The sequence below is a fragment of the Artemia sp. Qi Xiang Cuo genome, chromosome 1 (genome assembly GCF_049724085.1).
Source record: "Artemia sp. Qi Xiang Cuo chromosome 1, ASM4972408v1, whole genome shotgun sequence".
Classification (NCBI taxonomy): Eukaryota; Metazoa; Arthropoda; class Branchiopoda; order Anostraca; family Artemiidae; genus Artemia; species Artemia sp. Qi Xiang Cuo.
The window spans coordinates 76,214,890-76,242,475 of NC_142794.1; the positions used below are offsets into that span (position 1 = coordinate 76,214,890).

The 27,586-nt window shown below is 35.4% G+C and overlaps 1 protein-coding gene across 1 annotated transcript in view; it reads right to left on the reverse strand.

Annotated features, from left to right (window-relative positions):
* The window catches only part of AdamTS-A (ADAM metallopeptidase with thrombospondin type 1 motif A), a 646,314-nt gene that overhangs the window by 270,800 nt on the left and 347,928 nt on the right, over window positions 1-27,586 (reverse strand). Inside the window, exon 14 of the mRNA XM_089091831.1 lies at window positions 20,852-21,015. Within this exon, the coding sequence (XP_088947957.1) occupies window positions 20,852-21,015 (164 nt within the window). The remainder of the gene's footprint in view (window positions 1-20,851; window positions 21,016-27,586) is intronic.

Sequence of the window (27,586 nt, forward strand, 5' to 3'; positions counted from 1 at the left end):
AGATAAAACAATTTTTGAAAGGTAAACCTAGTTGGTTAACCTGACAATTAGATAATATCTATATCCCATGCCCAAACTAAATTGATTGATCGAGGGATTCATGTCTCGAAGATAATAGTATAGTATTGTCATGTAAAAGTTGAAAACTTTTTGTTGAAAATAATCATGGATCTGACAGTGTTGCCACTATAACCTGGAAGAATTTACTAAATCGCATCTGTTTTTACTAAATGCTCAAAAAATACTTAATTAATGTTTTTAAGAAAAATTAAACCTTTTCTGGCAAAATTCAATGGGCCTTTTGTTTTATCAGTCTAACCTTGGGCGCCATTAAAGGGGGACAGAAGAAGGATCCAGTCCCCCTGGCTGAATGACGCTGCCTCACATTTTTATATTTTTGTATTGAGATTTCTATTATAGAGCGTTGGAATTGCCGATTAGACCGAGTAAACCTCCCCCCCCCAAAAAAAAAATTCAGCTTTTGGGTGCCCATGAGTCGGTCTCAAAGAATTGGACGAAAAGTCCAATTTTAGCACACAGTGTGGGAGGGGAGTGGTTGAGGAAAGTAAAGCCAACCTCATTTAGAGAATAATTTTTGTTCATTTCAAAGTTATGTGTTACTCTTTACGTTCCTTGGATATTTCTCGTCGTTTTAAAGTAATTGTATTGCTGTTTATTTTTATTTGGAAAACTGTTTCTGTATTTCATGTATTGATGAACGAATATTTACTGGTGCTTTTCTGTTATAGCGACCCCACGGAAGGATTATGCTGTATAAAACTAGAGAACAAACCTAGAAACGGTTTTTTGTCTGTCTTTATTAAGAGACAATTATCTTACGCTAAGTGAAAAACTAGTGGGGGTCACAAAATACATTAAACTTATTTAATTTGGGTTATAATTTTACACATTATTCGGGGGGGGGGGTGGAGTAAATTATTTGGAAAACAATTCTTACTTAATGATATACAGAATAATTGTAGCTAACATGTTTTGCATGCAGACCTGCTATACTTTACTAACACCCCCCCCCCCGGGAGTGTGCAAATATATAGCCCAAATCTGTTTCTAAAGCATTATATTTTCACCTTTTCCCTCCACAACAATGCCACATATGCAGTTAAAGAAATAGTTCCTATCGACAAACACTGAAAATTGTATGAATTTTTATATTGAATGGCAAAGAGATGGAAAAGGCCCTTAATAGCAAGATTTGAAATATTTTTTAGGTTTCAAACGCAGGTTTAGACCAACAGTTCTCTTTTTCGAGGATTTTTTATTGTGAAAATATTTTTTACAATATATCGTAACTGATTATTAATGTTAAATTTTAATTTGTAACTAACAATTATGTAAATAAAGAAAATTTGAATTTGACTACTTTGTTTTCTGAAAATCTAATAAAGAAACCACGGATTTACGAGAATTTGAAGAAGCTGAAACGTTGATGTTTTAACAATTTTTGAAAGGTAAACCTGATAACTAGATGATATCTGTATCAGGGTTGCCACCTTGACCTGGAAGAATTTACTAAATCGGAGAGGAAAAATTTACTAGATCGCATCTGTTTTTACTAAATGCTCAAAGAAAAAAATTGCGCGTGCGGCTACGACGCATGCGCACCATCAAGCGTCGATTTTTACTATAGGAGGGTAATCAATACGATTTTCACAATCTTTTTCAGGGTTGCCTCCCTGACCTGAAAGAATTTACTTCTACTTACTTTTAATTTCTCTCAGCTGGCTGCTTTTTCCTCAATAAAAATTCTCAAACTGAGGAGATTCACCTAATAACCTTGGGTGGTTGGCTTTTGTTTTGATTCCAATAGATTCCCAATCATCACAAATCCAAGCGTCATTATAGCTTCATTTTTAGTTGGTAAGATTTGATACACAGAAAGCTGATTTTGTCGACCTTTAGACGCCGGAAGTGAAGGGTCTGCTTATGAAAATAGGTGACTGCTTGTCTGTCTCTGAGACAGACAAGCGAAATTGTAAATTGTAAAACAGACAAGCAAAAATTGTAAATTGTCATATGTTTACGATGAATTTTTTTCCCTGAATTCATGGAAAATAAAAAAAAGTTTTTTTTATTACAAACTTGGCCGTTTCCAGGGGGGAGGTTGCCTGGTTTTAACCCCCCCCCCCCGAAATTTTTGACCGAGTCAAAAATAAGCCGAAAATTAGTAAAATATAGGTAAAAATCAGTATAAGTAGTCAAAAACTGAGTCAAAAATTAGTAACCCCCCCCCCAAAAAAAGTAAAAAATTACTAACCCCCCCCCCCCCCGAAAAAAAATCCTGGATACGGCGTTGATTATAAATCATGAATTTTTACTAGTTTTTACTAGATTTCGGGAAATTTACTAGATCCTCTAAATTTACTAGATTTATTTTGTTTTACTAGATCTAGTAAAATCCTACTGACGGTGGTAACCCTTATCTTTTTTCCTTTTTTTCCCTTTTCCTCTTTTCTTTCGTTTTCATAGTATAATTGAAAATTCTGGAAACCTACAAGTTCATATATATATATATATATATATATATATATATATATATATATATATATATATATATATATATATATATATATATATATATATATATATATATATATATATATATATATATATATATATATATATATATATATATATATATATATATATATATATATATATATATATATATATATATATATATATATATATATATATATATATATATATATAATGTTACATTTCTACTTACTTTTAATTTCTCTCAGCAGGCTCCTTTTTCCTCAATAAAAATTTTTAAACTGAGGAGATTCATCTAATCACCTTGGGTGGTTGATTTTGTTTTGATTCCAATAGATTCCCAATCATCACAAATCCGAGTGTCATTATAGCTTCATTTTTAGTTGGTAAGATTTGATACACAGAAAGCTGATTTTTTCGACCTTTAGACGCCGGAAGTGAATTGTCTGTTTATGAAAATAGGTGACTGCTTGTCTGTCTCTGAGACAGACAAGCAAAATTGTAATTTGTAAAACAGACAAGAAAAAATTGTAAATTGTCATATGTTTACGACAATTTTTTCCCTGAATTCAAGGAAAATAAAAAAAAGTTTTGTTTACTATAAATCATGACTTTTTACTAGTTTTTAACAGATTCCGGGAAATTTACTAGATCCTCTAAATTTACTAGATTTTTTTTTACTAGATCTAGTAAAATCCTACTGACAGTGGCAACCCTGATCTGTATTCAATGCCTCTATCAAATTGAGTGATCAAGGGATTCATGTCTCAAAGATAATAGCATAGTATTGTCATGTAAAAGTATAAAACTTTTTGTTGAAAATAATCATGGATCTGACAGTGTTGCCACCCTGGCCTGGAAGAATTTACTAAATCTGAGAGGAAAAATTTACTAAATCGCATCTGTTTTTACTAAATGCTCAAAATTTTTTTAATTAAAACTTTCAAAAAAACTAAACCTTTTTTCGTAAAATTCAACGGACCTTTTGTTTGATTATCCGTGCCTCGGGCGCCTTTAAAGGGGGGCAGGAGAGGGATCCAGCCCCCCTGGCCGAATGACGCTGCCTCATGTTTTTATATTTTTTTGTTGAGATTTCTATTATAGAGCGTTGGAATTGCCGATTAGACCGAGTAAACCACCCTCCCCCTAAAATTCAGCTTTTGGACGGCCATGAGTCAGTCTCACAGAATTAGACTAAAATTCCAATTTTAGCACACAGTGCGGGAGGGGAGTGGTTGAGGAAAGTAAAGCCAACCTCATTTAGATAATAATTTTTGTTCATTTCAAAGTTATGTATTAATCTTTACGTTCCTTGGATATTTCTCGTCGTTTTAAAGTAATTGTATTGCTGTTTATTTTTATTTGGAAAACTGTTTCTGTATTTCATTAAATAAAAAAAAAACAAGTTTTTTTTTTAACTGAAAGTAAGGAGCGACGTTAAAACTTAAAACGAACAGAAATTATTCCGTTTATGGAAGGGGCTGTCCCCTTCTCAACGCCTCGCTGCTAAAGTTTTTTATTGTTTAAAAAATAGAGTTGTGAGAAAGTGAAACTTTACCGTCAAGAGCTAGGAGTTGGGGAGGGGACAGCCCCTTTCATGGACGGAATAATTTCTGTTTGTTTTAAGTTTTAACGTCGCTCCTTACTTTCAGTTAAAAAAAACTTTTTTTTATTCAATTTTTGAACGATTTTCAGGGTCTTTTAGAGGGTCTTTCTCCCTTTTTTCGAAAATCAGCCAAATTTTCTCAGGCGCTTAATTTTTGATTTGTAGGACTAAACTTGATGAAACTTATATATTTGAAATTATCATTAAAATCTTATTCTTTTGATGTATCTGTTGGTATCAAAATCCCGTTTTTTAGAGTTTCGGTTACTATTGAGCCGGGTCGCTCTTTACTCACAGTTCGTTAACACGAACTGTTTGACTGTATTGATGAATGAATATTTATTGGTGCTATTCTGTTACAGCGACCCCATGGAAGAATTCTGCTGTGTAAAACTCGAGAACAAACCTAGAACCGGTTTTTATCTGTCTTTATTAAGAGACAATTAGCTTACACTAAGTGAAAAACTAGTGGGGGTGACAGAATACGTTAAACTTATATAATTTGGGTTATATTTTTGCACATGGGGGGGGGAGGTGGAGTAAATTATTTGGAAAACAATTCTTACTTCATAATATGCAGAATAATTGTAGCTAACATGTTTTGCATGCAGATCCGCTATACTTTACTCACCCCCCCCCTAGTGTGCAAACATATAGCCCAAATCTGTTTCTACAGTATTATACCTTCACCTTTTCCCTCTACAGCAGTGCCACAGAAGTAGTCAAATAAATAGTTCCTATAGACAAAGACTGAAAATCTTATAAATTAACCGGTTCGACAATTCGTCAATGGATGAACAACATGAGTGGTTTAGGGTATATCATACAAGTACCTAAAAATGAATCTATCTATTTATCTATATAATATCTTCCTAAATGATTTTTATCCATTGATAGACAAATAAGTGTCGCCAAAAAAGGTTTTGTTTCTAAGATACTTTTGTTGATTTTATTCAGAGCCACCCGACATAAACTTGAAGTTTTTACCACAGCTAGTACTCATTTTTCCATCACGTGAAGAAAATTCCCTATACTTTAGAATTCGAAGTGATACATTAGTAGTAAGTACATATGGAATTTGCATAAAGCTCTACACCTTTTCAAAGAGAGTGAGTATCCTCTCACATGGCCTTACATTTCTATAGAAGCTATACGAATTACCATGCTATTCTATGTTCCTTCCATTGTTATTCTATGGGACCTCTACACGTGATTAAACACGTCATGAAACTACGTGCTATTTGATTATGTCCCGTTGGTACCATTCCAAACGAGTGGGGATTCCCCGCCTGTTCCTAAACATTGCAAAAAAGATAGTAGTATGAACGGGGGATTCCCCGCACAAATTTGTTTCAACTCCAAGTTTTTTTTCAACCAGAGTGGGTGTTTTTCGAGCTGACACCTGTTTTTTAGGCAGCCAATCAGAGAATTGCTTAACAATTCGTCATTGAAACCCCGTATAAAATGTTCATGCTTTGGAATTTAATCTTCATTATGTATTAGCATATCGAGCATAGCACACTGGATTTTATTAACTCTTAAACAATGGATATTTATATTTTCAATGTTAGTACACTTTCATTATTTATTTCCAAAAAAAAAAAAAAAAATCGTTTTACTAGTAAATTCAAATTTCAGGGGGACTTAGCCCCCCTCCAACAACACAAAGCTTAAAATATGATGCGTATATTTGATAGAAAAGGCAAAGCACGCTTTTTTCTATTATGTAAAACAAAAAACTCCCTTTTCCATTGCTCTGTTAGGAGCATAATTCTGTAGTTTTAGTTCTTTTTCGTTCAAACATATCCTTTTCCAATCATGCGTTTAAAATGTACTGTCTTTTTTCCGCTCTAAATAAAACCATCTGTGTTCAACCTGTTATCAAAGAGGGGATGATTTCAAAACAACATTTGGCATGCGTCTTATCGGGATTAAGAAAACAAAAAAAGACGGATATGTGCGATTCAAGACTCATTGACAAAAGAGTTTGTTTTTTGACCAAATTAGACAGATATTTTTCAAATGTATTTGATGAAAGCAAATGGATTTCACAGATGATTAAGAGGCTTTTATAAAAATATATGACAGGGAAGAGGGCAATGAATCAATTCTAACACGTTTTTTTTTTACTTGGTATCCGTTAAAAACGAAATTTTTGTGTTAAATAAGTAATTCTTGTATCTTTTAAAAGAGCTTTAAGGGGTTTGAGCGATACTCTGTTCCCTGATTCCGTATGGTTAGAGGGGATTCTTTGTGCAGATCAATTTTTTCTTCTGTAAAAAGGGAATTGTTTTTTTCCATGCTAAATTTTGCCTTCTTTTTAAGGAAGAGGATTCCTACAATTACCCTCCCCTGGAAAAGAGAGCTAAGACTAACGGCGTTGCTCCAATACAACAAGTGGAGATAGGCAGTCCATTGGGAGTCACTCACATCCATTCCAGACCGTCGTTCCAGTCGTTCCGTCGTTCCATTCCAGACCAGGTAGAAAGCTGAAAAGAGAATGGATAGTTGCTCACATGATGGGGAGCCCCACTGGCTCACCTGTACAAGCCAGTAACATCGCCACCACATCTATGCAAGAAACGGACGGCACTCAACAGCAGTTTGAATTTGGAAATGTGAGTATTTTCACCTCTAGCTTCTACCTATTTTTATCGAACTTTTTTTGTTTTTTTTAAGTATTTTCTTTTCGCCATTTTTCAACACCGTAAAAGTGTATGTCAGAGATATTAAAACGTTAATCTCCCCCCACCCCCGACCATTGTTTTAAATTTCTCTGCCCCCTCAGAGATAGCTGAACATAAGACATTTTTTATTAGCAAAGAAAGCACTGTTTTGCGTCTTTCTGAAATTTCTGTGGGAGGGGGGTGGAGGCAAGTAATTAGCTTAAATAATTCTATGAAGAATTGAGTTTTGAGGATTGTGTGAAAAAATTAAAGTGTTTTTCTTTTAACTTGATAGAATAATTTTTATTTAACATAGAAAATAAAACCTTTTTTCTATAGGTTAATGAATTAGTCTTTTCGACATTTTTCAACATCGTAAAAGTGTATGTCAGAGATATTAAAATGTTAATCTCCCCCAACCCCCGACCATTGTTTTAAATTTCTCTACCCCCCTCAGAGATAGCTGAATATAATGCATTTTTTTATTAGCTAAGAAAGCACTCTTTTGCGTCTTTCTGAACTTTCTGAGGGAGGAGGGGGTAACTTTTCAGTTTTAAAAATTAGTTTACGAGTAGAAAAATGCTTCACTACAGATAAGGCTCTTGTGTTTTTCTGAACTTTCTGAGGGAAGAGGGGGTAACTTTTTAGTTTTAAAAATTTGTTTACGAGTAAAAAAATACTTCACTACAGATTTGGCTATTGTGTTTTTCTGAACCTTCTGAGGGAGGAGGGGAGTAACTTTTTAGTTTAAAAAATGGTAGGATGAATTGGGTTTTGTTGGATGGTATGGAAAAATGGTAGCCTACGTGTTAAATATTCGGAAGACATACGAGTAGAAAAATGCTTCACTACAGATAAGGCTATTGTGTCTTTCTGAACTTTCTGAGGGAGGAGGGGGTAACTTTTTATTTTTAATAATTAGATTACGAGAAGAAAAAATGCTTCACTAGAGATAGGGCTATTGTGTTTTTGTGAACTTTCTGCGGGCGGAGGGGGGTAACTTTTTATTTAAAATAATTCTATGATGAAGTGGGTTTAGTTGGATGCTATGGAAAAAGGGTACGTTCTAAATATTAGGGAACCATACAAGTAGAAAAACGCTTCACTACAGATATGGCTTTTGTGTTTTTCTGCACCTTCTGAGGGAGGAGGGGATAAATTATTAGTTAAAAATTTAGTTTACGAATAGAAAGATGTTTAACTACAGATAAGGCTATTGTGTTTTTCTGAACTTTCTGAGGGAGGAGGGGGTAATTTTTTAGTTTAAAAATGATAGGAGGAATTGGGTTTTGTTGGATGGTATGGAAAAATGGTACGTGTTAAATATTCGGGAAACATACGAGTAGGAAAATGCCTCACTACATATAAGGCTTTTGTGTGTTTCTGCAGTTTCTGAGGGAGGAGGGGGTAAATTTTTATTTTAAAAAAAATTTTTTACTAATAGAAAAACGCTTCACTACAGATAAGGCTATTGTGTTTTTCTGAACTTTCTGAGGGGGGAGGGGGTAACTATTTAGTTTAAATAATTCTAGGAGGAATTGGGTTTTGTTGGATGGTGTTGAAAAATGGTACGTGTTAAATATTCAGGTAAACATACGACTAGAAATGAACATGATATTTCAACTTTATGAAATAATGCTTATTTCACATAGAAAATAAAACCTTTTTTCTACAGATTAAGTATATAGCACTACCATTGAGTGATGAGACATCAGCATTTACTGGACCAATTCTATCACCACCAACGGAGTTCAGTGATAAACCTACATTAGTTCTGGATAATATGGAATGGCATAGAGGTTTCCTTAATGATGTTTTTGGGGAAATGGCTAGCCTAGACGACTTAAATTGTGATATTGACATGATTGAGGATCCGGAGTGGGCAGATAGTTTTATGCGTGAGCATTTAGGCGGTGTTACTAGTGCAACTGAACCGGGTCCTCATAACGAAATTCCAACACAGGACAATACAGCCTGGATCGATCAATTGTCTCCAAGCACCTAGGAATATGTGCTAGGGGACCTCATGTCATCTCCAACCAATGTCATTGAACAGACTGGGGGTGATGTTATTGACAATTCTGTGTCACCCCCCACCATTCCACTTAATGATATAGCTAGTACTAGTATTGTCACATCTCCGGAATTATGTGAATTTTATTTGTTAGAATCTGCTCTAGGTCACTTACAAACATACAGGGTACATTTTAACCCCCCCGAGGAAAACGTGATTGACGGGAGCATTATTTTAACAGACCCAATGAATGTTCTCCATAGGTACATCGACCGAATTCGAGTCCTTATAGAGATTCAGATTCAGAAACAGGATGGTCAAGGGGGGATTAAAGCATCAGTTAATCAAAAAGTTTATTTACAAAAGGGGACTTCTGGGGAATTTTTTCATTTTAATTTTTCAACAGGCAACCAGACTTTTTACCCTGGTCTAAACGAATTCGAGGACAACTTTTTTAACTGGGTAAATAAACTAATTTCGACTTTGGATATTCAATGAGAGGGGAAGCGGGTCCACAATTTTTTACATTGTACAGGTGGATCTGAATCTCAGTAGATTAAAAAAAAATTATTTTAAGAGGGGCGGGTAGTAGTCGACGAATAAAATGCCACCCAGATTTGTCGGCTACAGGAGGGGTTCAAGGTTTCAATTTTGACACGGGGCTGCAATGCTTTAAATATGCATTTTTAGCAGCAGCCCATAAGACATTAAACAATGAGTCAACAATAAAAAATCTCAAAGGCCTGGCTCTTAACGGAGGAAAGAATTTCCCTACAGTACATTTTGACTGTTTAGAGGGGAAGTATTTAGTGTCTTTAAAAGAAATAATCATATTTGAAAAAGCAAATGAAAATCTTGGGTTGGGGGTGGTTGTTCTCCAGTATGACACGGAATTTGTAGATAGGGGAAAGAAACCAAATAAAAAAGGGGTTTTGTATTCAGTTAGGACACCGATGGTGGATAATGTTAAAAATTGAGTCTGGGTTATTTATGAGCCCTCCAAAGATGTAAATTCATATAGTCATTTTTTCCCCGTTACAGCAATAAGTCGACTCCTATCCCAAGGCACGAAGAAAGGAGAATGTCTCTATTGTCCCATGTGCCTTTCCTCATTTAGATCTGAGCGAACATTCTCGGATCATATGGGGCATTGCAAAATTCATGGCAATCAACGAATAGAAATGCCGGCAGAAGGCAAAGATACTTTTTAGATACTTCCATAGATTCCCTGCTACAAGTTGATAAAGTGTCTTTGAATTGTGAATCAAGACTGGTTGAGGTATCAGACCCATCAAGGCCAAATATAGTCAAGGACCACAAATTAGTTGCTTGTTCCTACGTGCACGCCCGTTACGATTCCAACAATTAAATGCAGTTGGAAGAGTTTTTTTGGCTATGGATGAGGAGGGTAGTATGGAAAAGTTATTGATATCTTTAATAAAAACAGCAAACGGTGCAATTTCACGACTGCGTCACACCAACTACCCAATGTCATTATCAGATAAGGAGCAACTGGCACTAGAAAAGGGGAGAATTTGTTGGGTTTGTAGGGGTGTTCTTGCCCCAAAAGACGCTGTTCAGGATCACAATCACCTTATTAACTCCAATTCAACGGGAAAAAGTAACTTTCAGGGGTAGGCTCACAATTCATGTAATTCAAAAATTAAAAAGCAAATCTTTCTTCCGGTTTTTATACATAATTCTAACTACGATCTGAAGTATGTACTACCAGCAATGGCACATCTTCACAGAAATGGAACAGTGGATGATGCATGGGTGATAGACAGCTTTTCCTACAAAATCATTCCTAAATCATCGGAAAAGTTGCTTGTTTTGGAATTTATGTGGAAATTTGTTGAAGCCGACGTTGATTACACGACTAAAATTCGCTTTTTAGATTCCTACAGTTTTTTCCCCAAATCATTAAGCGAATTAATTCAAGTGCAGAAAACGATGACGGCTGCAACGCTTTCCCCCTTCTCAAGCAACAATTTCCAGATGATTTTTATGATTTGTTGACGGTCAAAGGCATCTATCCTTATGATTATTATTGTTCCATGTCGAGTATCGTCGAGGAAACTATTCCTTCGATTGAATCGTTTTACGACAGTCTACATGACCGTAGGTGCACCCCCGATGAATACAGTTTTGCTAAAAAAGTTTGGACAGAGTGAGGGTGTAAAAATGGGTTTGACTACTGCAAGCTGTATTTGTCGAGTGATGTGTTAACTTTGTTAGACATTATGTGTAAAAATACGGACAAAATCTATGGGAATTTAATCTTGATTTGGGCTATTATTTTTCATCTCATTTAGTAACGAGTATCATCCAAAGTGCGAGCTGGGAAAAAATCGGTCTAATAACAGATATAGATCAGTGTTTGTTCATCAAAATTTAAATGATGGGTGGTTTCGTTTTTCACTAGGGCCGTATAATCAAAACCAATCGAACTGGAGAGAAAACGGGGACAAAGTCGGATGCAGTTTTCCTTGATATGAATTCTCTCTACCCTCGGCCATGTCCCATTATACGCTACCTTGCGGTGACTATAAATGGCTCAATGATCCTCAAGCTCCCCATTTCCCCAACATTGCCAACGACAGTGTTGAGGAGAATGGACCGGTTGGATGGTTTTTTGAAATTGATGGGGAAATACCAGTTGAGCTTCACGATTCAGTAAAGGATTTTGTGTTCCCATGCATCAATAGACCTGTGACTAGGGACTCTTTGAGCCCTCGCAATAGGCGTTTAGTCGAGGTGGACGGATTGCATTGGTCACCTTCAAAACAAAAACTTATTGCTGAACTTCTGCCGAAAAAAATATTGTTGTACATCACGTGGCTTTAAGATGGATACGCAACAACGGTCTGAACGTCACAAAGGTTTACAGTGTACTCCAGTTTAGTCATAAACCATATCTAAAAACATTTGTTGACCCCTGGGTCAAGAAATATTCTTCAACGCAGACGATTGCCGAAAAAGGAATTTATCCGCTAATTTGGAATTCAGCTTTTGGTAAATTGTGTGAGAGTGTTCGCAATAGGAATCGTTGTGACGTCGTGACCGATCCCAAACAATGTGCTCGAATTATTGCCGATCCAAATTACACTTCCTTCACAATCATTGGCCCGGAAATGGTACTATTGAATAGGAAAAAAGACGCATTGTATTAAATAAAAATATTGCTGCAGGCAGTGCTATCTTGGAAATCTCTAAAAAGCTTATGTTGGAATTCTACTATAGTGTGGCTTGGGTACAGTGGCCGGAAAAGGGGCAAGTAGAGGTCTGTTACGGGGACACGGATTATCTACTGTTAAAAGTAAAAACCCCAAATCTAATTGATGATTTGGCGAGCGACAAACGGGATGATTTGGCAAACGGGAAGCGACATGATTTCCAGTGGTGTGTTTGTAAGTCTGAAGGTGTACTATATACATACAAACGACGAGGAATTAAAAAGGCGTTGCAAAAGAGTGCCCACACATTGTGTGGACAAGAATTTCGATATGGACATCTATAAGAATTGTATTGTTGAAAATACAATTCCACGAGCCAAATTGCTGGCAATTCGTTCTCTCAACTACAGGAACTTTACTGTAAATGTAAAGAAAATTGCCATGAGTACCATCTCCGACAAGGTCTATGTTTGTCAAGACGGTGTGACTACCCTCCCCCTTGGGCACTATTTAACTTCCGACCGAGCCGAATGTGTTATCCATAGGGAAATTCTCGGTTTGAATAAAGTCCAGTAATTTTTTTTCCTAAAACCTTTCGGGGGGGGGGGGGGGCCTCGCGGCCTTTGGGGGGGGGGGGGGGCTCACGGCCCGGGGGGGGGGGCGGCCGCCAGCTGGGGGGCACACCGCCAGCCACTTCCAAAGTTATCTTTCTTTTTTTTTGGACTTAGAGCAGATTTTTTTTGTGCTTTTGTACATGTTCCATTAAAAAAAGTGATATTATTTTAAGTGCTTTATTCTAATAAATGTTGTATTTTTTTCTATAAATAAATAAACAAAAAAAAGTGTATTTATTTAAGTGTTTTTTTCTCTCTCTGTGCCTATTTAAACTTTTTATTTTTTTTCAAGTTTAATGTGCTTTTTTTTCAATTTAGTATTTTTTTTAAGTATTGTTAAGTTTTTGTGCATATAATAACATAAAATATTATTCTTTATTAGTCTTCTTCTTCTTCTTATTATTCTTGAACGGAGTAGTAGTAGTAGTAGTAGGGAAATTATTTAGTCATTAGACAACTATGGTCTACAGTTAGATCTCCAGGTGAACTATTGAATGGAACATGTATAAATTTAAAACACCATTCAGATCCTTTCTGTGCGGGCCGTGAATGTCGAGCAAAACAATACTCTTAACTAAAATAATTAAAAATTGCGAATAAAATGTTTGTGAAAAAGCCGAAAAAAATCTACTATTGCTATAGTATTTGGCAGGAGTCCTATCGTAAAATAAAAACAATTTCTGCCACCACGGGATTGGTGCAGATAGAGTTCATACAGGGACTTGATGTTTTCAGCATTATTGAACCAAACTCTTGGCTGATTATTGACGATCTGGCTGAATCTATTGAACAATGGTCCCAGGAAATGCTACGACTGTTCACTGTTCGCTCTCATCATGAACAGATTTCCGTCACTCTAATTCTAAACAATATCTTTCATCAGAGTAAATTCTTGAGAACACTTGCATTGAACTGTATCTCCTATACCATCTACAGAATTTGTCGTGGTTCTAGCTCACTAAAAAATCTCAATACACAAATCTATCCAGGCGCTCCTAAATTTCTGCTCTCAGCATACAATCAAGCAACTAATAAATCATATGGCTAAATCATATTGGATCTTAATAAAAATAAACTCGAGGATCTGTGTGTTGCGAGAGATATTTTCGACAATGAAATTACAGCATATCTCCCCGTGAACACTAAAAAGACCTATTAGTCGGTATCATGACACTGAAGAAACTACATGAAAATAGACATCTGTTTTCAGTTCTAAGCACTTCAAAACCCTCGCTTAGGAAAGCCATACTCAAACATGGTATTGACAATGATTTCATTAATATAACATCTGAACTTTGTTTAAATTTGACCGAGGGTAATGTTCAACTGCCAGAAGTAGTTAAGCAGCGGGCAAAGCAACATCGTTCCATTGTACGTACATTGGCCTCTAAAAGGAAAGGAAAGAATTTTAAAAAGAAACGACTTCTTCAGGCGGGCGGTAGCTTTTTCATACTTTTACTGCCGATAATTGCAGGACTTGTAAACATTTTTGTATAGGGTATGTCGAAACATAATAAAGGGACTCCAAGAGATCTTATCCTCTTAACATTGGAAAGTACTGAGAGCAATATGAGTCAAGTTATTAACAACCAACATATTAAAGAGGATAAAAAACTGCTTTTACATCAACATTTATTTTACTAAGTTAACAATCACAAGCCCTTTCATTCGAGGGCCACTGCTGCTGCTGCTGATCGCAAAAAATAATCATCTCCTCAAGAGTCTGCTGCTGGAACAAAATTAAAGAAGGAAGAATTGGATTCAATTGTATTGAAAATTGGAAATCTAATGCCCCACTCATATCGTGAAAAAATAAAACGACTCCTGATCTATCTCATGTAAAGTGATTATGGACTTGTCATTACTGAGATTGCTGGGGAAGAGCTTGTTTGTCAGGACAATAGCTATATTCCAATCGACTACTTGAATGACACGGTTATCCCTTGTGATGGACTTTCAGCACTTGGCAATTCACTACACCGTATAATAAATGCATAAGACATTCTGAAAAGTCTTATTAGCAATAGACAAATTCTAAAAAAAATTAAATGAAAATGCACCATTGTCAACACCATTAAAATATGAACATGAAGAAGAAGAAGATTTTAAATCAATTTTGGAAAATACAAGCACACCACTGATAGATAGACAAAAGTGAAGACTTATCAACTCAACGTCACCACCACCACCACCACCAACCACTAGTATAAAAAGGGTAGTGGACGTTACACAACGTGTTTACGTTCAAAATGGTTGAAGTTCTGTAAGGTGTTTATGAAAATATCGGTGAGGTGAGGAGTTTAAGTTCACCCACCTCTCTTTCCTCGATCAATGGTGTTCACACTAAAATCTTACAAGACCATTTACAAAACGAATCACATTACACTCTGAATATAAATCATAGACTTCATGCTAATCAATATCCAAAAACTAAAGACTTTTTACCACTGCATATAATGCAAGCGACGTCACAATACACCGTACAAGTACATTCTTTTTCCAATCAGTGTTTGTAGTTACTTTGCATATGCAAGTTCATTGCAATCAAATAGAGGTATTTAAGTTGCTGAGACCATCAAAGATCGTCTATAATAGGATTCATCTAAAAAAATTCCAACAGATCGCCGTGTTAAATTTTTTAACCTTTGTATCGCAAAAGTACTAGGGAAATATAGTACATTGTTCTATCATAGTTATAGTCCTATAAAGGCTGGATTGGCCGCACAATTGACAAGAACTATTCGACTTTTAATTTCAAGATATTGTACATTGAAAAATACACCGGCTTTTATTCATGATTTAGATAAAATCATGTTCATTTATAATCAGCGACCTCATCGATAATTTTCCAACTCTACGCCAACGGAAGTTCATCATTCTGATCATGATACAATTGACACCTTTTTTAAACAGCATTCCAAAGAAACGATTATCAAGATGAAAAATAAATTCAATGTTGGTGATATTGTTCGAATTAATAGGTCAAGTTATGATTTTAACCGGGGGGATTAAAAGAGGTCACTCACATTTTCTAATGTGGCGAAAATCTTGGAAACAGTGCATGTAGAGAATCGATCGTATTGAACAGCTTATGAAGGTTCTTGGTAACTCGTATACCTTTAAGCTGAAGAAGGTTAAAAATAATAGTGAAATCTATCAAATTGAAAAGATATTAAAGACTCGTACTCGCAGGGATAAGAAACAGTTACCTTTTCGGTGGCTAGGATACAACTCCGATTTTGATTCTTGGATCGGTGTTGAATATACTGACAATGCCCAGTGATTTCTGTGCAATATCTATATCAAACGTTTCCGATCATCTCTACAATGACTTCAATACCACAAGTGATTTTTGGACGAAAATTTCCCCCGCCATAAAATTTGACGGTGTGTATGAAGTGGCTCTTGTCGACTGTATTCTCAAAAATACCTATGTCATCCTGAGAAAGGATCGCGTGTATGATATAAAAGTTATACCATTCGACTGGACTCTCTTTGTCGACTATGAATGGGTTGAAGCATTTAAATCTAGCGAATATCCACATGCCAAATTGAAATATATTGAATACGATAATATGACAGATTTGTGTCGTACAATCAATAGAAAAATCTCATATCGTAGGAATGGTAAATTCCATTTTAATTATTCATTGGAACATGATAGGATTTACATTACCTCACCTTTTGACACTGAAATAATTATTCTCAATAATAATCTGAGAGATGTTCTTGGCTATAGACAATACATGACCCAGGGGGGACATGCCTACGCCAGGTACGATTCAGATTAAGTTATTTTTGCCTACCGCTCACTCATTTTCGATTTGATTTCTTGCCTCTACCCAAATGCTTTCCATGGGAAAATGATAAGAGTTGTCAATTCAAATGTACCTCCCCTACGTGTTCTTGAACGAAAAACATCTCATGAACTTGTTCATCACTATAATATAAAGAATCTTCAGTATGTTCCTGTAAACACTTCGTATTTGGAACTCTGTCAGTTAACACTAAGAAGTGAATTGGGTGATCCTCTAGCAATAACAAAAGGCTTAGCAGTGATTACATGTCCTTTTCGACCCATCGTTGGCGATAGCACAATCACCTAAAATGAACAATAGGAGAATTCCATTTGTGTGTCCCGATATAGATTGCTATGTTGGTGCTCTGAGTCCACGTCAAATAGGCAATGGATTGGACTACTACAAGGGGCGTACTACAATGTATGGTTATGGTCTTGGTAGCTGGTTTGCTAGGCTATTTCGTTTTGCACTACCCCTTGCCAGAAAATATCTTGAACCTGCAGCATCGAATTTTGCTGCCTCCACACTACAGGACTATATAAATATTTCCGGGGAGAAAAGCACTAGACCCTCACTTTCATAAAGGCTGCAAACCACTAAGAATAGTAAGGGGTTCTTTTTGACAACCAAAAAACCTAATCTTAGTACAATAATTTCGATATTTGGTACATTGGCAACGGTTTGACAGAAACGAGGTAATAATTCTTACAAGAAAGTGACCAACGTGAATTTCATTTAAAATATCATCAATAACTACACTACACTCAGTTAGATTAAAAGGCTTCTTGAAGGCAACTAAGATAAGGTTAGATATTTGGCACCTTGAAATTGTTATAAATGACATCAAGAAGACTTACTAAGCAGTAACAGGAGGAGGAGGGTTCAATATTCTCGAACTGCTTATCACACCTAAATTTCGTTTTAATTAATTAGGTTTGACACCAACTTTGAATGGCAGATGAAAGACATAGGTAAATGATACGACAAACAAAGCTAAAGAATTGATGAGAATGTTTCTAACAGTGACATAAGAGATATAGGTTTAACATATGTTAGAACGCATAGAAGAGTTAGGGCACATTGAGAGCAAGTTGGTTTCTGCAATTTCTGGTTCTAAAATGCTGGGGACTTACAGAAAGGGGTAATTTTGGATACCCTTCAAGTATATTGGAATACCATTTTATTAGGAGTAGACAGGACGTTTAACAACCTAGTATTAACAGAATGTTTGGGTCTAAATTCCTTACGAAACAAGAGATTAGTGAGTGTGGTTGGATTTTGGCAACGAACTGAGGGAATAAACGCGTATTTTAGGGCAATCACCTGAACTAGTAATTAAATTAATTACATTTGGGCAAAAGGTTAGACAGAAATGGGAAGGAGGGGAGTGGGTTGATAAACATGCCAATGATAGATCGATGCATGTTTATTTTCAGGGGAAGCTTGTTAAAAACAGAAGAAAATCGTGGTGAAATTAATCAGCAAAGGTCCTATGTAACTGTGGAATGTGCTGGGCATGGAAGAAGGGAGAAGGATAGTTTGAACGTTTAAATTTATTGAAAAATAAGGGAATACTTGAAAAAATCATTTTCCTGAAGTGGGGTTACCGAACGTCACTCCTGAACGTCACTCCTGATTTGTGTAAGAAAGGGGCTTTAGATATTAAAGTTAGCAAAACTTCTACATAATTATTAGAAATCACAACAACAAAAAAAAAACTTCAATGGATGAAAAAAATACCAAAACTGGTCATGATAACTAGCCAATATCCTATGGACGAACCTTGTAGCAGGAATTTGGAAGTGTGTGGCAAGTGTTATTGTGCTATAAAGTTTGAGAATGTTGATGACATATGATCAGATAAATGTTTACGTAAAATCAATTGCCACAAGCAAAAATGCCAAATTTTTGTCTCTCGTCAAACTATAAATCACTAAATAATTCAACACTGTCATAAATTAGCACCATAGTGTGTCAACACCAAAATATACAAAATTGTCAAAAAAATGTTAAAGAAAAAACATTAAAAAAGCGTAATTAAACATGGGATATACTATAGAAAAATGGATGGAAAAACATACTTAAATTGGGTAAAGAAAGTGAAATGGAATAAAATTGAAAAAAAAATTAGTGGAGTTAAATATTTACATCAGGAATAAAAGACGGTATAAAATTCCACCTGCTCGTGTCCATTTCACAATGAACTGCATTAAAAATGGGGTGCTTATATACCTTGAAAGGCGACTCTTTATTAAGGTGTGGGGTAGAATGATTAGTTTTTTGGGCATGGGGACCCATTAAAACCTTCTAGCCTTCAAAGCGGATGCAAAGGACCACACGGCTTCTGTGCAGTGTGATCAAATCTGCCTTTCCTAATGCTAATCGGGACAGGTCTAGTCCCATAGGGGCTACAGAAAAATGTAAATCTTGGGAATATGATTTACTTAGCATACAGTTTTTAAAAGAAAGTTAACTAGAATTAGGGATACATTAAATTATTTTGTACTGTTACGAATGCAGCTTAACCTTTAAAATAAAGCAATATAAAAAGTTTTGAGTAAGAGGTAGTCAAAGCAGGGGGGAGGGGGCTATAGGGGTAGGAAAAATTGAATACAATTTAAGAAAATAACTATGAACGTTAAAGATTCATTTTAATTTGGCCTTCACGTTGATAGAAGGCACTTCTTAGACCCTTCATTGCGCAGATTTTCATATTTTAGATGAGCTTTAATCCGTTTATAGGGTGACCTTGACAAAGGCTAAAAATTACAAGAAGCAGTAAGAGCGATGGCAAGCCACAAAAACTAGTTGTTTCTTAGTACAACTATCTTGGCATTTGAAGCATTTGCAATGATTTAAAAAAAAAGAAGGCAATAATTATTACAAGTAAATGATCAACGTAAGATTCATTTAAAAATTTAACAAAAAGTACATTTTGCTTATTTGAATTAAAAATTTATAAAAAGAATACTTGATATTTAACACTAAGGCTATGGGATTGTTATTTACGGTCTTAACATACAATAATAAGGTATAAGATATGTCTTAACATATAAGATAATTATACGATAAATATGATTATAGGGAAGATATATATCAATAATACGGGGAGGAGTGATCAATATTTCCAACTTTTTGTCAAAGTTGTAGATTGTTTTAATTACCAAGACTGTATATCAACTTTGAGTCGTAAATGGAGGGAACAGGTAAATGATATGATAATAAGAGGAAAAGGTGGATGAGAATGCCTCATCCACCAAAAAGTAAAAAAGTACATTTTGCTTATTTGCATTAAAAATTTCCAAAAAGAATACTAGATATTTACGGTCTTATTTACGGATATGTTTATGGTCTCTCTTGTTAAGATGATAATAAGAGGAAAAGGTGGATGAGAATTCTTCTAAAGAGCAGTATGATATACCCAAGGTTTAACATATATGAGAGTGTTCGGGTATATTGAGAATAAGTTGGTTTTGGCAATACTCTCTTTCGAAACTTTGGGGGCTTTGAGAAAGAGGCAGGTTTGGATAGCACTCAAGTACATTATAATGACAACTTATTAGGTTTGGGTGGGATATTTAGTAGCTTAGTATTGATAGGGTATCTTGGTCTTAAGTCATTTAGCTCAAAATAAAACCAAAAATGAATTCACAGAACATGTTATGAAGCGAAAGGATTGAGGTCATTTTTTTTTCTAAAGTAAAAAAAGGGAAAACTAAAATCTATTAATATACCAAATAAATATACTCTAGAACAAGGAGGTACACAGGGGAAGCCCCAAAACCCGACCCCCCCCAAAAAAAAATATCTAAGTAATTTTTGGGTATTTCTAATTCAAACTATAAAATCAATATTTTCTTATTATTATTGTCCCCCATAAAATATTTTTTATAATTATTTGCATTATTTCATATATATGCTTATTAGTTTTAGTTTCTATTTCTATTTTTGTTTTCCTTTACAAATTACAGCTGAAGACAATGAGCTGAAATGATTGCACTAGACTTTTGGTGATGCTTCTTGCTGTCCCTAGAAGTCCTGAGGAATCAGGAATCTTACTTATGGCTAATAGAGTCTGTCGTTTTAATGGACGGCTTACAATTAATTTGAAATAATTTGATTGATGACACCTAAATTTGATTCTTTTTCTTATATTTTACTGGAAAATCGGTCGAAAGAAATACGATTTCAAATTAAGCTCAATAAGTTCATACTTTGACTGACCCTCGATAAAATACATATTTGCGCTGGCATCAATAAAAGAACAATTTCCATTCCTTTGTCAATTTTGCTTTTAACTAATCCATTTCTTTTTTCCATTTTACTATTAAATTATCTTCTTGATGTTTTCCCTACTGATCTTTTTTTTTGTCAAATCTAAGAGATCACTCATTAATAAACTAAAATCGTTCATTAAATTTTAACATAAAACATAGATAGCATAATACAGAAATTTACCATAACTACAAGAGGTGCTCTAATTGGTTTAGTCGAATTGAGCCGCTCTATCACAGCATCAGACCCACTGTACTCCAATGTGGTTCCCCCATGATGAACAGTCTTTTGAAACATACTGACAATGAAGTTGCCATTAAGAATAAAGTTGTTCCCATCTTTAAGAGCTGAAATTAAAACAAATAAAACCCACTTGTTTTTTTTTATTCCTATTAAACTGTCAAATCAAATGGGGATTACTATAACAAAAACAGATTGCATTGAATGTCCTAGCACCATAGATCTACTACCTGAATAGATACCGGATAATAAAGAAAATGGTATTGGATACGCCAGCAAGTATACAACCATCAGGCTTCTAAGAAAGACCTGTGGCAATTAGTTGAGTAGTTGAGATGAATACATAAATAATCGTATTTTTTTCTGGTTCCCCGTCCTATTGTGTGTGGCTAGCACCATCAAATTGTTACTCATGTAGTTGTTCAAGAAATACTCTAAGTTATTCTAAGAAAAGAAGGATTAAATCAATGAATGTCATTTATAGCATCTATGTTAAAAACTTACGGGGCTAGTATTTTGCCCAAAAAGGTCTCGTTTTATTTCACTTTGTCCTTGAAAAGTTTTAGAGTTAATTAACGTTAAACTTTAATGTTCTCTATTCCCCATGATGGGTTTTTTAAGTCTCTTTTCGATCTGTCAAGCTTAAAACTTAGATTTTCAAAATTAAACGAATAAGAGTAAGGCAAAATTAAGTCAAAATTGGAATTTCTAACAATAAACAAATTGAAGTAGAGTCCGATCAAAACTGCTGTAATTAGACTACTGTTGCGACATGCCCACTCTGTGTGGTGTCTCTGTTCTCTCTTACTAAATTCCTGATCAAATTAAATCAATTAAAGAGCATAATCTAAAATTTTTTAATAAAAGAAGCTCTAACCTGCCAAAAAGAGGCTCACTCAATCATTTTGAATAAGGTATGATAATATTTATGGAGATTTAGTAAAATTAGCTTAAGTAAATTGCCAAATACAAGACATTTTCCGCAAATTCCAAAATTTCAATTAAACTCAGACTTCCTCGAGTGGCTTCCTCCAGAAACCACAAAGATAAACACGCTCTTCTTCCACCCCAATCTGTTCAGAACTTCACTCTTTACCCCCTCACAAGAAGTACCTACTTTCTCTAAGTCCTTCCTTATGACATCAGCTCTTCCGGAAACGACATACTTTTCATTTGATCCCAGTCATGATGGTCAGAAAGTACAATCTTTGGCAATCTGACATCCTTCAGCCGCATAGCGTGTCCTCATCATCTCAACCTTTCTAAAAGGTGGGATCAAACCTTATTCTTCGTATGTATTGTTGTTTGAAATACAGCCAGTCAGCAAAGTGCTAAAACAATCCATTGGCCCTTCCCCCGGAAAACTTTTATCAGATCGTCCTCTGCTTTTTGAAGCAACCACGTTTCAGAACCATGCTTAACCAGTTTTATTACATCAGCTTCCAATATTCTACCAACCATCTTGGTTTTTCCAACCATCTTGGATGGAAAAATGATCTTTCTAACTTTTTTCAACAGTAAAAAACAGTAGCTTGGCCTTGACTATTCTACTTTTTACATCTTCACTGAATCCACCCTCTTCACTAATAGTACTACCTAGGTAATTGACCCTATCCACTTAATCAATCTGCTCGTTACTCTACATTCCCTTTTTCCGGGCCAGGATTTACGCATAAGCCCAATAACCCTGGGCCTAGGGGCGCCCAATACCAAGGGCCACAAAAAAACCCTGAGCATTTTTTTTTTCTTAGCAAAACTTGCTAATTTGATTTATCGTCAAAGCGCCAGGTACACTTTGCTGCTGTTTTGCCTATTCACAGAAAAGTTATTTTAAAATAACACAGGAATTCTGTAGCCGCTTATAAACTGTCCGATGTCTCCCAATAATGGCAGCTGAGAGCTCGGTATTACCTCTCTCTTACATTACTTTTGGTTCATCACTCATGATTTGCCTTCTGTTCAGGGCTTCCACTATCCCCAAATTACGGGGAATTCCCTGTAAATCTTTATGTATCCCCGATAAAAAATTTCTTGTGCCCAAGGGCACCAAAACGCTTGTGCCTAGGGGTGCCAAAGATTTAAATCCAATCCTGCCTCTTCCGCATCATTTACTCCAATTCTGAGAGACTTATTCTTCCTAAAATTCATGTTCGAACCTGTTCTTACACCATGAACTCTCAAGTCCTTCAACAATTAATTTACTTGGCTAATGATTTTTATTTAGGACAATCATATAATCTGCATAATCTAAACCTAGAAAAATGTTACTTTCCTATTTGATCCCACGCACTCCCATAGTATTTGTCGAGTTCCTTAAGATAAGTCCATCCAAATAATCCATACAAAAAAGATCCAGAACTGCTAAGCTTCTGGTTCTATATCCAACCATCTACTAACCCCACTTTTTACCTTAACAGTACCAAGACTTGTATCGTACATATCACTAATTACTTAAATATAGCCTACTTATTTGGTATTCCATACAAGGATACGACCTTCACTAAAGCTTTTCTACCGACTGAATCAAATGCTTCTTCCAACTGTATAAAACTGAGGACTAAAGTAATCAATTATTATCAATCTATGAGTGAACAATTGGTCGACGCGTCGGCTACTCTCCATTTCCTACACTCTCACTTTTCTTGTCACAAAACTCTACTTAGTGCTCGAAGAATAAGTGTTGTCATGCTCAATTATTTACTTCATAAAGAAATCACACTAATGCTTCTATAATTACCACACTAACTCTTATTACCCTTCTCACAAAATGCTTAGTTGAAATGTTCTTTAAATCGCTAGATATTTTCCCTTGTCAAACAGTTCGTGGTAACGAACTGTAAGTAAGGAGCGACCCGGCTCAATAGTAACCGAAATTCTAAAAATTTAAATTTTGATACCAATAGGTAGGATATATCAAAAGAATAATATTTTTATGCTGATTTCAAATATATAAGTTTCAATAAGTTTAGTCTGACCCATCAAAGGTTGTGAGCCTGAGAAAATGTGCCTTATTTTGGAAAAAAGGAAGAAACATCCTTTATAAGTCAGATAATACTTAATAAAAATCACACAATCAGATTCAGCGTATTAGAGAACCCTGTTGCAGAGGTTTCAAGCTTCTATCTGCAAAAATGTGGAATTTTGAATTTTTTGCCAGAAGAAAGATCGTGTTTATTTGTTTTTGTTGTTGTTTTTTTTTCAGGGATTATCGTATCAACCAAGTGGTCCTAGAATATAGTGAAATGGCTCATTCGAACGAGAATTAAAGTTCTAGTGCCTTTTTCGAGTGACCAAAATGATTAGACGGCAACTAGGCACCCTCCCCCACCCCTTTTCCGCCAAAAAGAGTCCGATTGAAATTTTAAGATAGCCATTTTTTCATCATAGTTGAAGGTCCAATAACTATACCTTTGGATATAGCATGAACCCCCACAGCCCCAGGGGAAAGGTCTTTAAATTATAAAATTTGCCCATTGTTTGCACGTAGTATTTGTTATTGGGAAGCATGTATACATTTTAGGGTAGGAAGACGAATTCTTTGCTGTTTTTTTTTTCACGGGGGAATTTTCCATGGGGAGGAAAGTTTCCAGGGGGTAAAATTGGCAAAGGAAATTATGTACTGGGAGAATTTGCCAGACTTTATATACACAATTCTTTTTATATTTCTTGCTTACTCTTTTCCGTCTCAACTTTATGCGTGGAGTTGTTAAGAATAATTATTCTGGGTAAATTTTTACCAGTATTGAATTGCCCAGAGGATATATCCGTGAGGAGAGTATTTTTCCGTGGAGGTGGGTCCAGATTTCTTTAGATTTCTTTTTTATTCTTTAACTGCGTGGCCACGAAATAGGTGGGCACCATTTAACTTCATTTCTATGTTTCGTTTTATTAAGATTTTTTTCGTTTTACACTATATTCAACTTTTATCTAGTTTTGATGTTTATTACGTTAAAGTGAACGACGCATTTTTCCCCTCCTTCTTTTTGTACACCAGAACCCATTTGTACCCATTAGTCTCCATTGCTGCTTAGTCTTGATTCATTTATCTTTATTTATCTCTGTCATCCTTACGGTTGCGTTTTTTTTTTTTTTTTTTTTTTTTAATGTATGTTTTTTTTTCAGTATTGGAAACGCATATATATCCTTAGTGACTACGTTCTTCTTTAGGTAAGCCCATTTTTTTTAGTTTTCTGCTCTTGTTTAAAAGTAAAACTTGAATTCAGTAAATTCTATTTTGGAAGGTTTGGCGTATTCTCCCCCAAAAAATTCCCCATTGGGAAATTTTTCATGTGGAAAATACACCCATCCCGGAAAATCTTCCCCATCAAAAGATTGCCCTTCCTCCACGTAAAATTACCCCGGAAAATTGACCCCACGTAGAATTCCACCAAGAAAATTTCCCCCTAGAAAATTCTCCCCACAGGTAAAATTAAGCAGCCAAAGCGAAGTTAAGACAATTAAAAACAATGAAATAAAATAAGGGATTCTGGAATATTCTACCTATTCCAAAATACATGTAGAATACATGGCGTAAAATAAAAAAGTTTGTCATAACGGACTGTAAGTAAGGAAATACTTGGGCCAATAGTAATCAAATACATAAAAAATGGTTTTATGTACTGATTCCATACACATACGTATTCCAAATATATAAAGCTAATTAGATTTAATGTCGTATGTCAAAGGCTACGGGCCTGAGAAAAATTGCCAGATTTTTGAAAAATAGGGAAAACATCCAAAAAAAGGCAAGTGATCTTAATTACAAAGCCCACCATCAGATTCGGCATATTAAAGAAGCTTAACGTGGAGGTTTCAAGCTTCTTTACACGACGTGGAATTTTACATCTTTTCCCCGAAGGGAGTTCTTGGATGCGTGTTTGTTTATTTATTTACATTATGCAGGGGTGATCGTATCGAAGCGATAGTCCTGGAAGACCATGCGAGGGCTTGTTAGAACCAAATTAAAATTTCTAAGCCCCTTTGAAAGTAACCAATTTGATTGTGCCCCGAGAAAGTGACGTTTACTGCCGTTTTGTGGCACCTAACTGCGTTTTTGACCAATGGAGGACCAAGTTGATATCGATTAAAAATTCCAAGATAGCAAATCGATTAAAATTATCATGGAAAACTATTTAGTGAGCTTCTCAGTTGCCGAGGAGGCAATACCGCATGGTTGCGCATTCGTTCCTGAAAAGTCATGTGGTTCATAGCAAATAAAGGGTACTAGCTTGCTTTGGTAACTTGCTTATTTGGAATAATTTTAAGTTTTCTTGGTTCTGACTTAGTGTTTAACTCCTTGTTATTTAAATTAAATAAGAAAAAAAGCCCTTTAAAGGTTCTTCCGACGGGGAATCTTCTGATGTACGCCTAGTGGACGCGTTTTCGATCGCAAGGGGAAAACTAGTTTTACGTACTATAGATGTCAGAAAAGGCGTCACGTATAGATGTGGGTGGAACACTCTTCTGTCAATGTTTTCATCAGGCTGGATAAAAAATATGAGTCGATAGGGCCACTTTTTTACTGGCTCAATTTTTGAAGGCAAATGGGTTGATGGCAATATATGACTAAAAATCAATTAAATAAGATCAGTCTCAGTTGATAAAGTAATTTTAATATCAATATCACCCAAATCAGTCTGTTAAAATGACCATCCGGTCGGTAAAATCCATTCCCCCTCCAAACATTTTGGCAACTGACGCCAAATGGTTGGTACCAGACAAAGTCTACGGGAAGTAATTACTCGTGCTTCTTAGTTTCAGCCAAGGCCTTACCCAAGGAGGGGGGGGGGGTTGGGTTAGGAGAGTTTGAACCCCCTCCAAAATGTTTGTCTGACACGTAAAAACGTGACAAAAATGGATATAAACAAATTGTGTATATGTTTTTTTATTTTTTTGTGTAACCCCCCCCCAGAAAAAAAAATCTTTGAGTGACCCCCCCCCCTCGAAAACAAATCCTGGGTGCGGCTTAGGTCTCAGCCTTTTGTCTCTGTTCACTTCAGCCACAAGGCAACTCTTCTATAGGTACCTCTAATTTTCAAAATATTTTATTCAAACTTTATCTTACCCTGCTTTTTAACCCAAAAATACGAAAAATAATTGCAATAAACAAAAATATAAAAACGAATACTCGTACTTCCTAGTCCCAGCCTGTTCTTGTTTTACAATTTAAATTACAATAAAACTAACAATACATAACTAAGTCAAACTCAAAAAGAGCTAAAACAAACACAATGATGAGTAGGACGATGAGTAGATACGTGCTAAAGACAAGAGCGTCTTTTCACTTCACGGAAAACAATCTTGATTTCAAGCTGTGTTTTTATTTCTCATAACTTGAAAAAGAAGAAAAAATCACTATCATAACCAAGATTACTGAAAAAAAAAATGCGGATTAATAGTTTAATATACATACTTCGATTCGTTCCTGGAAGTCTTAATAATTTTGTATTTATTAAAGAGGAAAAAAGAAAACATTTGAAATTTATTTTGTTTTCGGTAATGTAAACTATGTTCTGGTCTTTAGAGGGCATGGGGGGGGGGGGGCGTTAGCCTTACTCCTCTTTGTAGTAGTTGCTGCTCATTTTGAGTTTGACGTGGTTATTTATTGTAATTTCTGTTTGTTTTGCCTTTCATTTATTTAATGACGGTGATTTATTTGAGTTTTATGCTTGAAAAATT